The sequence below is a fragment of the Camelus ferus genome, chromosome 9 (genome assembly GCF_009834535.1).
Source record: "Camelus ferus isolate YT-003-E chromosome 9, BCGSAC_Cfer_1.0, whole genome shotgun sequence".
NCBI lineage: Eukaryota > Metazoa > Chordata > Mammalia > Artiodactyla > Camelidae > Camelus > Camelus ferus.
Genome location: NC_045704.1, coordinates 39,675,748 through 39,694,008, shown reverse-complemented (window position 1 = coordinate 39,694,008; position 18,261 = coordinate 39,675,748). Strand labels below are relative to the sequence as shown.

Sequence of the window (18,261 nt, the reverse complement as noted above, 5' to 3'; positions counted from 1 at the left end):
CCTTTTCCATTTTATGGTAAATGAGGTTCCATAAAAAACGTGGCTTATTCAGCTTGTCACGGAACCAATCACAGGTTACATTCCTTGAGTCAACAGTCGTACTTCACTGTGGATAAGATGTGGTTTATGTGTACTGCCTGTTTCATTACACAGAAGATTGAAAAAATATGTGTACTCAAGGAGGGAGGGTGTAGCTCAAGTGGTAGAGTGCATGCTTAGTATGCACGAGGTCATGGGTTCAATCCTCAGTACCTCCTCTAAAAGTAAGCAATTCTAATTATCCCTGACCAAAATAGGATAATTGAATAATACAATAATAAATAAATAAAATACTAAAAAAAAAAAAAAAGAATATGTGTACTCAGGGCTGGGATTTAATAAAATGAGTAATTTGCACTGCCTTGTCAGAGACATCTCAGGTGAAACTGGCTGTTTAAAATTCTTCTTTTATTATTACTATTATTTTTTAATCATGAGAACACATGGTAGTGAGGAGTACCATGACTCCTAGTATAGTTTGGTGCCACCGCCTTGAGGGGTGGGAACGTGGCAGCATTTTTGTCCTCCCTTACATTTGCACTATCAATGCGCATGTCAGCACAGTGGGAAAGGCAGGGAACTTTGATCTCCTGGATGCCCTGCAGGGTGCTGTGAGATTCCCAGAGGTCTGTGAATTCATATTCTGGGAACTGCTGCTCCAGACCCTCCTGTTTCTTCCAGTGCTCAGAGTCCTGACGGAGGTGGTTCCTGCTGAGATAGGAGAAGCCCTGCAGCTCTGCTGTTTGCCAGAATTTTTCTCGTGCCCTGATAACAAAGACTGGCCATTTTTAAACTTAACTATAGGAGATTAAATTTAGCTACCAGGACTATAGAAACATTCAGTCCAATCTCCAGTCTTCCCCCATTGCTCCAAAACTGCCAGGTTTTAAACACACACACACACACACACACAAACACACACTAATAGGTCAACAATTTGTGCAATGCTGAACTGCAGTGAGCCTTTACCTCAGTACATGGTCACTTTCAAAGACCCCTCAGCCTCACATTCAATTCACTTTTTTAATATAGTCACTCCATCATATGCCAAACTGAAGTCTACATTTTTATTTTTAAACAAAACCTCTTAGAAACCTGATTCTCCTCTTGTATTTCTGAAAATCTTTCACATTAGTGGTAAGTGTCTCCGAGTTTCTTCTTTCTCCTCAAACACATCAAAATTGAAAGTAAATAAACAATATGCAAAAAAGCAAATCTAACCTGCCATGCACACTCTGTCGCTTTTATTTCCTCTTTCTACATCTATTACTTTCTGTATCACTAGCTCTTGAACTTGTCATTGCAGATAAACTAGCAGATCTGATTAATAGGAAGAAGGTTAAAAGGACCATGCAATCTATTTTTGCTGGCCTGAGAGTCCATCAGACCAGACAAAACTTTTCTCATGATCAGAATGGATGAAGAATTGTGGGAGCACATCTCCACTACAGCTTCTTACCACAAATGTATAGAATACTGGGAGGTGGTGTAGAGCTTTTTTCTTAATTCATAATGTAATTCATAATTATATATTGTGCATCCATTATGCACCTAATCAGTGTTGCCATATTACTAGTGTTGTTGAGAGTGCAAAGGAAAGTTGCATTGGTTCATTTTTTTAGGGAAGGGTTAAATACATGACTATTTGAGTAGATATTTCCCATTGGTAGATTCTGATTTGCAAAGCGTACCTAATAATTCTCTAGCTTTACATTGTTGTCTGCAAATCCCCCGTCTCACCTCCCTACCTCTGCCTCCGAGGCTTGCTAGATTTCCCTAAAGCCTTTTCTGCTAGCAAGGGCAAGTTTCCTCCTTTCCTGCCCCCTTTGCCTTCCCCTACCCCGGGGAGGTTTCTATCATTAGACTCCTCCCCACTGAGGAGTTTGGGGACCTAGGACTCTGAGGTGTTAATTGGGTGTTAAGGTTTCCAGAGGTCATTAGATCCAGAGCTCTGTTTCCTCCCATGTGCCATGGGGATGAGGACGCTCTCCTTGACCTGAATTCTCACAAGTCTCCTATTAAGCAAACAGGTCATATATGAAATATACATTGAAAAAAATTGCTAAACTGGTTATAGTTTTGTGAACAGTGAAGTCTTTAGTTTCAGGGGCTTCTGTTTTTCTTCCTCCATGTTTGATTCTGCATGAAACGCTAAGACAATAAAATGAACATGAGCTTGGGAAGCGGATTGACTTGGATTTGAATCCTTTCTCTGATTCACTTGCTATGTAAGGTATTGAGCAATTGTCTAAAATTCTAATCTTTGTTTCTTAATCTAAACTGAAGAGTCTAGTATGTAGCTCATAGGGTGGTTGTGATACTTAAATGAAATAGAAAATAAACATATCTAGGATAAGGAAGCTCTCAGTATTCGTGGGGAAATGCCTGAATTTCCTTCCCTGTGCCTGGGCAGCTGGGGTGACCATGTGTTTGCTGAGGGAGTGCCCATGGTAGCCTACTGAAAAATTAAAGTAACTTTGCAAAGGGGAAGGATGTGTCTAAATGATCACAGGCTGTCTGAGCTATAAAGCATCTGAAAAGCAGTTTCATACCCTTTATTTTATAAGGGAAGGAAGATATAATTAGGAAGGATATAAGGTTTACTCACAATCACTAGCTACCTGATATGTAAACTTACCAACATTTCAACAGTTCTATAATTGCACTGATTGAGAATATTATATTACTTTTCTGTTGTTCCTGTGACAAATTATCACAAACATAGTGGCTTAACACAACATGAATGTATTATCTTACAATTCTGTAGGTCAGAAGCCCAACACAGGTCTCACTGGACTAAGATAAGGGTGCCTGACTGTCCCTTTCTGGAGCTTCCAGGGGAGGATCTGTTTCCTTGCCTTTTCAATCTTCTTAGAGGCCACCCACATTTCTTGGCTAGTGGCCCCTTTCCTGCATTTTCAAAGTCAGCGAGCTTGAATCTCTCTGACCATTATTCTGCAGTCATGCCTCCCTCTGGCCACAAACAGAAAAGGTTCTTCTTTTTTAAGGATGTATGTAATTAGATTGGGTTCACCTGGATAATCCAGAATAATCTACCCATTTCAGGGTCTTTACATTAGTCATGTCTGCAAAGGCCCTTTTGACAGGTAACATGTTTGTAGGTTCTGGGAGCTAGGACATGGATGTTTTGGAGGGCAGTTTTTCTGTCTACAACACCTAGACGTAACCTATCAGTAGCCTCACTGCAAGTTGCAACCACAGTTTTGAATCTATAAGATATTTATAGATAAATATCTAATGCGTCATTATTGAGGGAAACGAGTCAGCTCCTAACAGGAGTCTTGGAAGGATTATTTTTGTTTCTGTTTAGAAACAAAAAATACAATTGATTTCCATCATAAAAGATTATCATTAATGCAGGAGATTAATGATTTTATAGCGTGAAAAGGAACAGCATCTTGAGGTTTTAGGATTTCCTTGAAGTTTCCTTGGTGTTGCTGTTTGGTGTTTTTTCAGCTTCTAAACTTTGCTGTCAGAACAGAGATGGAGTGGTGAAACACACACACACTTAAACAGACACCTGTTTATAGCATTGCAGTCTATATTATTAGCATCTACTTCTGGTAAGTTGATAGTACATTAGATTCCGTTTCCAAATCTTCACTATAGGATTGATACTTGGGAGAGGAGGAGTTTAAAGAAAAAAAAAACCCAAAATTGAAAAATGACTTTTACATATATGCTGTCCTAACAACAGATAATTTTTTTGAATAATGGTGCTAATAGCCTTGTTAGTATCTTTTTAACTAAAGAAGCTAAAAAAGGGAAGTTTTAAGTGACTTATTGAAAATCATATTCACTAAAATCAAACCAGGTCTTGGATTATCGTTTATCTAAAAGAAAAGGTGTTTTTGAATCTGTTTAGTTAGCCGTCTTCTCATCCACTCTTTTGTGCACCCATTCATTTTCCAACAAAATCATTTACCTAACCACCCTCTTCCTCTTAATTCTTTTGTCAACACATTTATCCATCCATCAATCCATTCATCCACTCTTTGAGTAGTCAAACTTGAAAATGTGATTATTTCTGTAAAATCTGAGCTTTGGTCATGACCCTCTACTTTCTTAGCAAGATTCTGCATGAGACAGTTTATAATGCTCAAGGGGTAGGACTGGGCAACACAGCTACGTTATTTCAGGCTTTTTGATCACAGAAGAAAAATGAATTGCCAATGTCACACCCTATTCTATGGCCTTCTCGATCCCAGGTTTATGTATTTCATTTCAAACTGTAATGTTCTTCCAAGTTCATGGCATTTTGGTTACTGCACAGTCCTTTTATAAATATAGAATTTCAGAAAGAGTAGGTGACTGTCATTTGGTTATCCACTGTGTTCTTTCCTACTGTGTTCTTGTCAATTTTTGGATAACAAGATACGTCCTGTTTAGCAAGTAATCGTGATCACCACATCAGAAATCTATCTCGTATTTTCAGCTCCTGTTAGTACTCTGATTAATCAAGTTCTTTTCAGACATGAAGAACATTGATGCAGCATTCCTAAATGCTTTCCCTTTTTCCCACAGTAAAACTGAACTCTTCACTGTAAATTGATCTTTGAATAATATCCTGAATATCTATTTTATATATCCATATCTGTTTAAAATCTACTTCTTTTGTTTGGTGTCTTCTTTTTTTTCCGTCCTATTCACATTGCTTACATTGCATATTACTACCTTGTATATTTATGTGGCACAAAAATTTCCCCTCATATATCTTTATCTGTGTATCTGTATCTCTCTCTCTCTATAGATAGATAGATAGATAGATAGATAGATAGACAGACAGACAGACAGACAGATAGATAGATATATCGAATAGAGAGAGAGAGAGAGAGATTGTTTTCAAGAAATTTGTGAAGAGTGTTCATTTAGTTGAAAATTAAATATGCACCAAAGATCTTCATTTAAGAAATACTGGGTAAGTACTGTGTCTGTTTTAGTGTAAGACAAAGAATAGAGCTCTGAGACAGAATAATTTGTTATGTTTTCCCCAAATCGATCTTTTAGTGAAACTGTGGTCCTTCCAGCCCACCCACTCACCAGTACATCCATGTGTTCATTCATATATTGGTTCATAGTGTTCAATGTGCATTGGAACCTGAATGGAAAAACAGCTGAGACTCTCACTCAACCGGCCATCCCTCTATCCATTACTTTTTGCACATGCATTCCCCAATAAAACCATGTATCTAACCATTTTCCTTCTCAGTTCTATCTTCAGTCAATTTATCCATCCAACTGTCCATCCATCCATCCACTCCTTGATCCATTCACCTAAATTTCTTTTTAGTAATAGGTTCACAATTACTATTCACCTACACTCTTGCACACACAAGCATTTACTCGATGACCCAATGCATGTAGACCAGCCTCCTTCTGCTTGTAGGCTTACTGTTACTGTGTAACAAGAAATGAAAACCAAGTACACTTTAAATACCTTACAGCTTTTTGTCAATTACACATCACTAAAGCTGAAAAAAAGGTAAAAACTTCTAGATACATCTACTGGCATTACTTACTGAGTGAGTGAATAAATACCAAATATGTGATTATGTGCCTAATACAAGTGCTCAGTGTAAGAGTTTAAGCCGCTTTTCCCAAGATCGTTTAACTCAAGAAGTGACATTCTTAGATTTTACTACAAAGCAATGTTGCATGTTAAATTCTGACCCAGAATATGCTGTTAGACGTATTTTTCTTGGAAAGCAGTTCCAGGTTTGGCAGAACCTATCAGTATAATTCCAAAATTAAGTCTCCACAAGAACCCACCCTATATGCAGTTTTATTTAAATGTTTTAGTCCCTAGAAGATACCATGCCTTTGTCTCATGTCTTTGTCACATTTTAATCATGACCCAAACCCTATAGATAGCATTGTTAAAACTGTTATTAAAACATTTTTACAAATAAGGACACCATTTGGGGGAGGTTAAGTAAATCCTTCAGTATCTTACAGTTTGTCCTATTTCTTATCAGGCTCTCATTTTGGTTCCTATAATCTGAACTACTGCTCTATAAATCTTTGGTTCCCTTAGAGAACCATATTGACTACCAAGCCTGGAAGATTTAATGTATTAACCAGGCTGTTATCAACATACATAAGCAAAGATGTGTCCAGTCGAGAGGACTCAATTGTCTTTTTTTCTTTTGTCATATGATTGCTTACTTAAAAAGTCTCTCAGTACTTAAAGGAAAAGAGAAAATCTGAGAATACAGAATTTAAGCATTCTCAGAGCATTTTTAAGACTGTTTTTATAGAAGGGGCATTCTTAAGCTATTTTTTCCTGTGGCATCATTATGGAATTAGTCCATCTAATGCTCCGTTCTCTAAATCATATCAACAAGGATGCTTTGGCTTCACTTTTGTGTGTGGGTCTTTATATAAAGGGAAATTTTGTTCATCATGATAGCTTGAATACTTGAAATGCTGTTTATCGTCAATACGTTGCTTTCTTTAAAATAAAAATTAGACTTGGAAACTTTCTTTATTGGAGTCTGGCTAAGAGAGATGGGTTTGCTATAAGGCTGACACATCATGTTTCCAAATCTATAAAGCTGTGGTCCAGACTGAGGATAGTAGCAAACTTGCCAAGGTCATGAATGTTGGCTTGGGAAGTCTCTTGGTAAACAGCCTGCCAGCCTCTTCTTGTCAATATTTTCTGTTTGCATTCCTATTAGTTGAGCATACTGCCTTTCTATTTCTATGTCAATTCTATTTCAGACTTTTATAGGATAAACTAGTTCACAAAATGTGCCTGTGCTCTATGGTCTCATACAAATGGCTTCTATGTGTGTGTGTGTGTATTTTATATATATATATATAATTTTTTATATGTATATAAATATATATATAATCTTTTATATATATATATAGTAAATCTTGACTGCCATTTAGGGACAAAACAGAGAGCCTTCTCCATTCTGCCTCCTTCTCATCTACTGAAAGGGGAGGCTCCCAGACTAACTAGTTATATTTTCCCGGGAGTCTCTGTTGAATTAAGCTAAAACGTGTATGCTCTGAAATCTGATTTACTGAGTTACACCTGATTCTGTTATTTGTGAATTGTATGAGCTTGAGAAAGTCAATATATTTACTGAACCCGTGCCCCTCATCCTTGTAAACTCACCGACAAGGTGCAGGATGTTAAGATAGGCTCTGTGCAAACAAAACAGTTAGGCTTTAATGAGCATTTACTGTGTACTCTGTGCAATGCCTGCTGTTGGGGAGATTGTTGAATAACTTACCTAGAGTGTAGCTAGAGGCCTGTCTTTAGGAAACTCACTGTTTAAAAGGGTAGCACAAGTAATGCATTCCTAATTCTGACTATTTTCAGGTTCCCACCGCCAAACACAGCAATTCACTCAGACTTGCTTCCAATTTTCTGTTTCTTTGGGCACCAGCCCCCTTGGCCAGGTCAAGCTGTTGAACGCTCACACCACCAGCTGACACAGGAGGCAGAGAACACACATTGGAGGCCATCAGGGTGCTAGATGTTTGCCTGCTGTAACCCGTTGGAATTTTTTAATTTTTTTTTGAAGCAGAAGTCACTTCCAGTGCAGGACGCTCTTCTGTTCTTTTAATCAGGGATTACATCTTCTTTAGCCTTTTGCCCCATAAGACAAATTTGAGGGTAACTTGGTTTATAAGATAATTACTTTGAAGGCTGTTATTATTTCACTGAATTACTTCCTCAGAGTGTATAATCACAAGAGTAAATGGTATATTCCCAACTTGATTTACTAATATGCTTCGGTGCTTTTAGTCTATTTCCTAGCTTTAGTTTTCTGATCTAGTTTGTTTCCGCACCTTGTTAAGAATGGAGTGACTGGATGAAGGAGTTATTTAGACTTGCTGAAGTGGTACGCCCTTTCAGCATATGAAGGCACCTTACAGGTTGTGGAGTCCATCGTGACATCCTCACTCCACCTACTCCATCTCCCACCGTGGCCGAGCATCAGGAACAAGAGGTTGTCTAGTTCTCCCTGAATACAACGATGAAAGCAGACTCTTTCCTGAATGGTCCATTTCGAGTTTGGTGAGCATCTTTGGTGAGGTGTTCTGCAGTGCACAAGAAGGCTAAAACTACAAGTTAAAATAAGTAGATTTCAACTCAAACTCCTGGTCCTTGTTTGCGGAGAGCAATTCAGAAACATGAAAACTACTCTTTTCTTACACCCTCTTTCTCTTTCGCTTTACTTGCCTTTTCACGCTCCTAACAGCCTGAATGTGCTTGATCAAGAGTGAAGTCCTGCATTCTGATTGTTTAGGTCAAAACCTCATATTGTGTCAAGTCTCTGGTCCCATCTTTGATATTAACTGGTTATGACTTAATGATTAGATTTTCCATCCGTTTGCTGATTGATAGCCACTACATAATATCTCCCTGAAAGGCAGGTACTAGATACTGAGAATATAGTGTAAGATTTAATTTTTTTTAGGTGTGCTAAGCTTGCTATTCTTTCCAAGGGAAAGAAATTTGTGAAAAACAGGAATCAGTAAGTAATAGAGATTCATGTTGTAGTGATCCCTGTTAACCCCTTTGGGTTCCAAGAGGTGCTGGTTCTCTTCCAGTAACTTTGATAATTCTCTAGAGGAAGACAGAGAGAAACTCTCCTAGGATCTTGGATAGAATGGAACGTCAGAGTTAAGTTCTGATGTCAGAGCTACCTGACTTTAGTTCACTTAATCCCGTTCCTCATCACTTACTCTTCAGGAGAAGGCGGACAGCATGGTAGTGAACTCGTTCTTTGGTGTTATAATAGGCACTCAGAGGAAAATTTATCTTCTCTAAGCTCTACTGCCCTAGGAGTACTTTAGTGTCCTTGGGGATCCTGTAGGAGAAGGTGGAAAAGCAGTTTGTACCTTTTTTTTTTTTTTTTGACAGATATGTAGGTGATACTGACGGTTGGGTTCAGGAGGGCTTATATTCTGTGAACAGTGATGTGTGAATATCAGACACTTGTCATCTGTCATCCATCTATTATTCATCCATTACCCATCCATCTGTCCGTCCACCCATCCGTCTTCCTCCAATGTTCCCTCTACTATGTCTCAGTTGTTATACCTGGAGCTAAATTTGGATGCATATTTGAGGGAACTCAAGGGCTCGGCACATAGAGTGGATACGATCTTAGCTCACTGGGCCTGACATTTCTAGGTTCCTTTGCTCTCTTCTTTAAATCACTCTTTCGAAAAGAAAATGAGAAAATGTTGTTTCCTTCCCTTCCTTCCCATTCATCTTACTCCACACATATTGTTTTCAGCTCCAACAACATGACAGACACCTCACTAGGTGGTGGGAATATGAAGGAAAGTAAAGATGCAAACGCTTTTTCCCCATAGCTTTTAGAGTTTAAACTTGTATTTTAATTAGGGGGTAACATGCCAATATATGAAAGATAGTGAGAGTGTAATTCTGTTTATACTCACAATTCAGCGCATTTATGTAGTGGTCCTGTTTTGATCCTTGAAATCTATGACTTAATGTGAACTCTGCATGCCTGACTTCTCCAACCAGCCTGTTGTGAGTGACCAGAGGGATTCATCTGGTTTTTGATGAGACAGATCATTGATGCTGGGCTGAGCTTGGGAATCAAGCATACAGAAATGCAATACTGTGTTTCAAGGTTACCATTAGCCCAGGGCTCTGGATTTTACTGAGACTGGCTAAAAAAGGAATTTCCAAAAGAAAGAGGAAGCACACAGTGTTTACTAAGAGTTTCCCCACCCACCTTGTTTTTTTTCATGATGGCGTCTTGGGAACTTGTTTTCACTAACCTTGCAACTGGGCTTTATTACAAGTGCCTTCAGATGGTTGTGTGTGGTTGAGGATGGTATGTAATAATAACGGTTTTAGTTATTGCACACTTAATATGTCAACTTCCACTTTTCTCTATTTTTCAAATAGATCATTTCAGATTTTAAAATCAATTCTGCCAAATAGATGTTTTATCTCCATATTAGAGACAAAGTAATGGAAGCTGAAATGAATGGATTAATTTCATCAGTTCATATGGTTAGAGACCTGTCTCAGCTTTGTGTTTTTCAAAAACCTATGCTATTCCCTTCTCCCTCAGTTATTTCTAAACACAAAGGAACATCAAAACCTAAGAATATGATCTGATTTACTAATCAGAGCTATTGATAAATGTCAGGAAAATATGGTACAAATAAATTCTAACATAACAATAATAACACCATTTTGAATGGCTTGATTTTTGATACCAGAAATGTTAAGGGCAAGAGTGACACGTACCAATACCTTCTGTGTCTCAGGCATGCCTTGTATTTGAATGAAAATGTCCGTGAATCATTTATTATTCAGATTTTCTCTTTTTTAATAAAAATGCTAATGGAAATGTTAAAATGCACATAAATTAAAATGATCATAAATTAGGATTAATATCACATTAATGAATTATAATCCCACATTCATTAAGATAAAGTGGCATTTCAATATTTGCTCTTGTCAGTGACTTTAATACAATAAATGAAAGGGATACATTTTGAGATTCAATAAATATTTGATGTAATCTTATGCTTTAACTTTTTAAAATAGTCAAAAGAAAAATAGGAGATGTAGATGTATTTGGATGCTTTGTTGCTATTTTGTGTCTTTTTTATAATCTTTTCTTTTCGTTTATTGAGGCGCTAAATACAATTTAACTTGGCAAAGAAAGCAACAGAGCCTGTTCTGAATAAAGTGATCCCAAGAGAACTCAATGAGTCTTTGCAGTTTCTAGGAGTTTCTTTCCATGAGACATCTTTTTTCCCCCAGTATTTTTTTTAAAGGAAAATTATTTGAAATCTCATGGTGCAAGAACTGTAACTGTATTGGCATTTAAACACCTGAGTTAAACTGAAAATATGTGCATTTAAGCAGTATTTTGCAACTATAATGAGTTTTTGTTTTAAAAATGCAAACTAAAATATATATATATTCTTATTTTATTTTAGTCTTTTAACAGGAGTCAACATAGTGTAAAGGAAAAGCACCAACACGCCTGTCTCCCTCTTGCAAGAAAACTAAAAATTTGATAGCCAGGGATTCTGTTTTCCCCAGTTCCTACCAAAATGTTTTGGGCAGAGTAGGTGTTCAGTAAATATTTGTTGCCGTGATCTGAGATGGATTTGGATTCCTGCTGCAAAGTTTTTATTTTTCAAAGAAGTCCCATTTCTGGAAAATGTGCTCCCATCTTCTGGCCTCAGTTGTCTTCTTTATAAAATGGGCATAATGTTCCTGGACCAAAAGAATTGGACAGATCAAATTTTTTAAAAAACCTCACACACACATAAGATCTGACTATGTCAGATTATTATAATTATTTCTGTTTTTATAAATATAGAAGGCAGATCTGAGTTGAATTTTGGTGACTACACTTGATTCTATCAAATGTAAACCTTGGAGATGTTATGATGTGCCTTCTCAAACTTCCCTTTTCTCATGGTTCCTATGAAATATTCTAACTCATTGAGTTTTAGAAAAGATCAAGGGAATTATCATATGAGAACTGATTCATGTAGTTCTTGGCACAGAGATAGTAATCCATAAAAGGTAGCTGACAATAATAACTTATTACAGGAAATCCCTGTTAATAAATATATTAACAAATTGAAAAGAACACATACAGTTTTGCATTTTCTCCTTGATCTTTTTATTATTCTAAGTGCATATCAGTTTATACTGAACAGTAAATGTATTAATAAATTGAAAAGAATGCATGTATTTTTGTATTTTCTCCTTGATCTTTTTTTAATCATTTCAAATGCATGTCAGTTTATACTGAACAGGTCAGCATTTTTTTTTTAAGTGTTCTAACTTATTTGTCTGAATTTCATTATATTTTACTTTACTTGATATGTAGACAGTTGCATAAACTCTTTGTACAGCTACTGTTAGGCAGAACTTGATGAAGTGACAATTAGTGTAGAAAGAAACAATCTTACATTCAAGTATGCAGTAGCTAAAACATACTTTGCAAATCGCTGCATCACTAACCAGTGTCACTTTTCATTTTAGCTGCACACGGACCTGGATCCTGGGAGCAAAAAAATCAAATACATCCTATCAGGCGATGGAGCTGGGACCATCTTTCAAATAAATGACATAACAGGAGATATCCATGCTATAAAAAGACTTGACCGAGAGGAAAAGGCTGAGTACACCCTCACAGCTCAGGCAGTGGACTGGGAGACAAATAAGCCTCTCGAGCCTCCTTCTGAATTTATTATTAAAGTTCAAGACATCAATGACAACGCACCAGAGTTTCTCAATGGCCCCTACCATGCGACGGTGCCAGAGATGTCCATTTTGGGTAAGTATGTTTCCAATTTCATAGTACGATTAAGAGTCATCTTTAAAATAGTTCCTGGCATCAAGGGCAGCGTGTGGCTGAATAAAAGGCATTTATTACCGTCTTATCTCTCATTTGCATTTCCAAATCCCCGTTTTTGGCCTCAGCTCCACAGCTCAATAGCTTTAGTCGCTTAGTAATAGGAACCGCCGAAGCAGTTTTTATTAAACGCTCTCTCCTTACACAACAGTACTTCAATAGGCTGCATTTGTATTCCTCTCATAGACGTGTGGTTCGAGTATTGTTACTGAGGCGGATTTATCAAGATTTGTTCCAACATGCCAGGCTAATCCTATTGATGCTTGCTTGATGTTTAATTATGTGTTTGTGTGTATTCACATGCAGATGCGGCACACAGGGAAGTAGGAAGCAGTCTAGGTCTGCAGTCCGGCCAGATAGTGGGCTGAGCTGGTGGGGTGAGTGGAGAGTGGATCAGGAAACTGCAGTTACCTGAGGCTTCTGTGCTGTGACCATCTTCCTTTAACTGAGCTTGTTAAAGAAGCATTGCTATCGCCAGTGGCTCACTCCCACTTTTTCTGAGCCATTATACTTTACAGAACAGTATATTTTTCAAAACATGATTTTTTTTTTTTACCTTTTTTCCTCCCTTTTTTGAATTTGCTTATCTATCCCCAAACTCTGGCTTTGATACAGGAAATCCCTGTTCCCAGACTTTTTACTATAATAAAAGGGCTCCTTCTTGTCTGACAAAAATAGTAGGTAGGATCCAACAAGCCAAAGTATAGAAGTCACTCTTTTGTATGTAATGTATTGTACTCTAGTTTGTTTCAAATTGCATTTAAGACAGCCTACAAGGGTACATGCTACGCAGCAAATTCACATAAATTACAAGCAGGTGAACATGATGTGATACATTTAAAAAACACACACACACACACACACACAAGTAGGGATATAAATTGAAGGCCAGAATTAGGTAAATAACTTGGCTTCATTTGATCTCTTCTTTTTCAGCCTGCAGTATAGCTTTGGTTGCAAAGCAATACATCATTGCAATGGCAAATCAGAATTGATTTCAGGTCTTCACATCTTACTCATGTTATTTCTCCTGCCAGGACTCCACTTTGTCTATCTCTTCTGCAAGGAATCCTACTCTTATTTATTTTTTCCTTCGTGTCAAAATCAAATCACTCCTCTGTGGCTGGCTAAAGTGACACTTTCTCTAGGGAACCTTTTATGGCTTTCCAGCAGGAAGTTATCTCTCTACCATCACCGTCACCGTCGCCATAGAAAGAAACCCACAAACAAGCAAAAACACCTTCATGTTTGTACTTCTTTTAAATTCTGACATGTAAACAGGAACTGCGAAATACTATGTATTTTTTTTTCTTTCTTTTTATTTTCTCCTTATTTGATCAACTTATTTAGGGCAGAAAACTTGCCTAATCCATCTTTTCATTCAGATCAGTGTACGATGACTTTAAAGGACTATTACCACTTACAATAAATATAGAACGCTTAATCTTAATTGCTAATAAACGATGAACAGGGAAGCTGCTATTTCTGTCTCATTTTTATGATTTCTACATCTTAATGGCCAAGTCCATATCTGTTTATTGTCAATGTGTCAGAGACTTCCATTCCTGTACGTATGAGTCATGTGCCTGATAAATATGTTGAGAAGGAAAACCCCCCAAACTTCTGCAAACATCTAAGTCAACTGCAGCTAAGAAAAGGATTTTTAAAGATATTATTAGGTACATAATGCACTGTGTATGTGCACCTGTAAATATATATATATATATATATATATATATATATATATATATATATATATATATATATATATGCATGTTTTCCTCTACCTAAAGGATTTTTCTTGATAAGAATACTCTTATCTTTAGCAGCTGAAATAAATCATCTATACTAACATACACAGTTTTTTTTTTTTCTTAATGCTCAGCTTGTGACATCTCTTCCAAAAACCACATGGACTATGCTGCATTTCAAAGTGTGGGTTTTGAAGTTAGATACATGAAATTTTGAATCCTGGTTTTATCCCTTATTGTCTGGTTGACTTTGAAGTTCAAGGAGGTTAAACTATTGCATATTTTCCTTAGCGACAAGGCAAAGATAACAATTTCCATTTTGCTTTCATTGTTTGAGAACTGAGTGATAAAATACAAGGAAATGGGATGCCATAAAGTAAATAAGTGTTCAGTAATTGGTTGTTGTGGTGATTTTTTAAATTATTTTTATTAATCTATTTCCCGCTTTACCTTTGGACTTTTCCTTTGTATCGATTTTAGGCACTGGGTGTCTGGTTGCTGTTTGACTCCAGCCTCTCTGGTTAAAGGAAGCAGAGGCAGCTGCACTATTTTATTGTCAAGTGTGAATTATTCCCTTTATTTCTCATGAAGGTGAATACCAGGATGAAGGTCAGCTGCTATCTCCTTTCTCTCCCCATTACCACTGTTCTCTCCCAGCCTGTCTCTTCCCTCCCCGCCTTCCTTCTTTCATTTTTCTTCCTTTGCTACTGCAGAAATGCCAGCATCTGCACCTGTGCACCCTAAAGAATGCCGGCAAGGGCTGGGGAATTTCACTGTACAGAAAGTGAAAAGTAAGATTCTAATTGAGAAATTTACCAATATTACATTGAAATGAATGTGATGTTCAAGAACTGTCTGCCAGTTGACAAGCTGTCAAGACAAAACACACATATATATTTGCCCAAATGGCAGCCAAATTATTTTAGAAATACCTTATTTGGAAGCTGGAGACTGAGCTCTTTTATATTCTACTGTGAATTTCAAAACTTGATGAGAATTCACTTTTATAGCAATGCCGCGTAAAGAGAGACGTGCGAGCTTGCCTGATTTTTACTGTGAATCCCAAACCAGCATTGTTGAAGTTGGTTTTTCAATGAAGATTTGCCTACATTTGTCAAGTTCCAGACACTTTAGATTTTTTTTTTTATGCTTTTGGATATTGGAATAAGGGACATTTAACCCTGATTGTACGTCCACACCTGGGTTCAGGTAGAATGAACTTTGTATTTGGCTTGGAAATAGAGTCTCAGATTATTTGGCTGCAAATTTGATTTCTAGTTGTGTTAGTGACATAACCCATCTAAGCCTGTCTTTCCCTGTTTCTGTGGTGTGTGTAATAATCACTACTTTAAAAATGTATTTCAGAAAATGCAATGATTTTATTTAAAGTGCTGGTCTAGTAGCATAGAGTTTGTACCCAATAGATATTAGTTCTTTACAACTATCCGTTTTTGAGCTACTTCTACTAGATATGTTTCCAAAAATTGCCTATAAGATATGAATGCCTTGGCCAATAAAAAATTTTTTGACAAGCCTTAACTTTATGTTTCACAAATGTACATGTTGGAATGAACCCTATTTTATTTAAAAGGGCTTATTAACGAAGACGGGGATAAAGGGATGAGAAAGCCAAGTAGGGCTTAAGCTGGTAGGCATGATTGCAGAGTAGACGTATGAAACCTGACACTGAAGGTTTTCTTAGTCTTCTTTGAGATTCAGGCTCCTTTAATGATGATTAATATCTATTAAGAAGTTGCTATATGCCTAAAGCTGTGTTAAATGCTTGCAATATCCACAACAATCCTACAACCTTAGTAGCGATAGTAACTTCTCTACTTCTCATTATGTAATTAGTCAGAAAAATGGGGGAAATAATACCTAGTCCAAATCTAGATAATCAAGTGGGGGAGCTGGATTTAAATCCGGACATCTGGCTCTACCTACCATGGGTTTAGCCAATATGCTGCCCTAATCTTTGATAATATCTGTATTTTGTTCACGTACGCCCTATGATTCTGCTGCCTATTTATCATAGTTACTGTCTTTCCAAGGTGGAAGAGCTCTTGAGGTCAGCATACTTTGCAAATTAAATTGAGGAACTGAGGCAGAAGTTGGACAGGGGAACTTTGGGTGAAGTATTACATATTTTTTAAAGATTGGAATATTAGTGGGGAGGGTATAGCTCAAGTGGTAGAGTGCATGTTTAGCATGCACAGGGTCCTGGGTTCAATCCCCTGTACCTCCTCTAAAAGTAAATAAGTAAACTTAATTACCTCCTTCCTCCAAAATACTATATATATATAGTATTTTGGAGAAAGGAACAATACATCAGTTAAAAATTCAAATCACAGTGGAATTAACTGAGAGCTAAGTGGTAAATGACTGGGGCTGAAGCGCTGTTAACATATTAAAGGTGAAAACTAAAGAGAGTAACTGGGATTGACTCTGGTTTTCTTGGTGGTGGATGCAGAAAAAAAGAATGCACCCTCCATCAAAAAATACTAATTGAAAAATCAGAAGAAGGTCAAGAAATGTTTGGAAAGGCAGATCTCACTGCTTTCCAAAGACTCATAACAGAAGAGGTTATGGATGTCGGTGAACTATATGCAAGTGAACTTAACTCTCTTTGAAACAGTAACTTAGCCAAAAGGAAAATGTTAAAATTTGAAGATAGTTTCAGTCTTTTTCCTTCTGCGTGTTATTCTCATTCTCTTGTCTTCTCCTACCATTAATAGTATGCCTTTTCTCTGTAAATTTGTTCTTTTCTGGTTAAAAATCTTCAAATCCTCTTTTGGAGGAAGGCCCACATAAAACACATTCTATTTCTTTTGTGTCGTTCATTATCTTTCATTTGGAATGAATTTAATCTTACAGAAAAGTTGCCATGGTAGTCCAAATGTATTTTTCCTGAACTATAAGAGATGCCCCATAACCAGGAGATACCTCTGTCAGCCTTTCCCACATGGGTGTTTTTCTACGCGAGCACAATACTACCATCAAAATTAGGGAATTAACATTGGTACACCGTCGCTATTGAATGCACAGTCAAATGTCTCCAATTGTCTTAATAATGTCTTTTTTCTAATAGCGGAAGGGTCAGAGCCAGGATGGCGCGTGCGTTAACCACGAGGTTACCTCCATACCTCCAGTTCTAAAGCAGCACCACAGGGTTCATTCTGACTGCTTCCCTTTCTCCAGCAGTGAAAACCCTGTTTCTTTTTGGTGTTTGGATCACCGCTGTAGTAAGTGACTTCCATTGGCTCCCTCTGCCTATCCCCTGACTCCCCAGCATAAATGTTCATCTACTATTCCACTCTCCCTCCAGCTTCCTGCCCTGGCCTGGATCCCTACCTTGGCCAGCCATACCTAGTGGCCTTTCGAATGAACTGTTCAGGTGGCAGGCAGGCAGGAACAGAGGCAGGAGGCTATATAATACTTTTATTTTTATTTTCCTATGTATCTCAGTTGTTTGTATAATACAATAGGCCAATGGCAACAGCTTCCAGTCTGTACTCAGAGTACAAATACTGAAGAAATAAAGTCAGATTTAATCAATAAACACTAAATTAAAGAAAACAAAATACTTACCGTACTTCAGAGTCTTTAAAGTATTCATATATTATAATTTGATAAATTCATATTATATGCCCTTTTGGAAATTCAGACATTTATATGATCCCAGAAAGTATGTTTAAAAAGCGTCTTGCGGGACTACATTATATAAGAGCTATATAAACTCATGTCTAATGAGAAGGGATTTTTGAATCCACGTTAGGTCATGTGTTAATTTAGCATGCAGCTAAACAGAGAAATTTGCCGTTTCTAAAGAGTGCATTGAAGATTGTGATGATCAGAAAAAAACATTATGATGACTGTAACTTACATGGATTAGCTTGCTATTCATGTCACTGCCCAGTGTATGTTTTCATCCTGTATGAAGAAGATCCCCTCAAGTAATAGTGAAAGAGATTCATTTTTATATTCTTTTTTTTATTATTAAAGAAACAATTTATGTCGCAGAAGCTTAAAAGATCAAAGAATGTTCATACTGACGAACT

The 18,261-nt window shown here is 37.2% G+C and overlaps 1 protein-coding gene across 3 annotated transcripts in view; it reads left to right on the top strand.

Moving 5' to 3' along the window:
* The window catches only part of CDH8 (cadherin 8), a 313,666-nt gene that overhangs the window by 96,235 nt on the left and 199,170 nt on the right, over positions 1–18,261 (top strand). For all 3 annotated transcript variants that reach the window (XM_032486452.1, XM_032486453.1, XM_032486454.1), the window contains exon 3: positions 12,080–12,374. In XM_032486452.1, the coding sequence (XP_032342343.1) occupies positions 12,080–12,374 (295 nt within the window). The remainder of the gene's footprint in view (positions 1–12,079; positions 12,375–18,261) is intronic.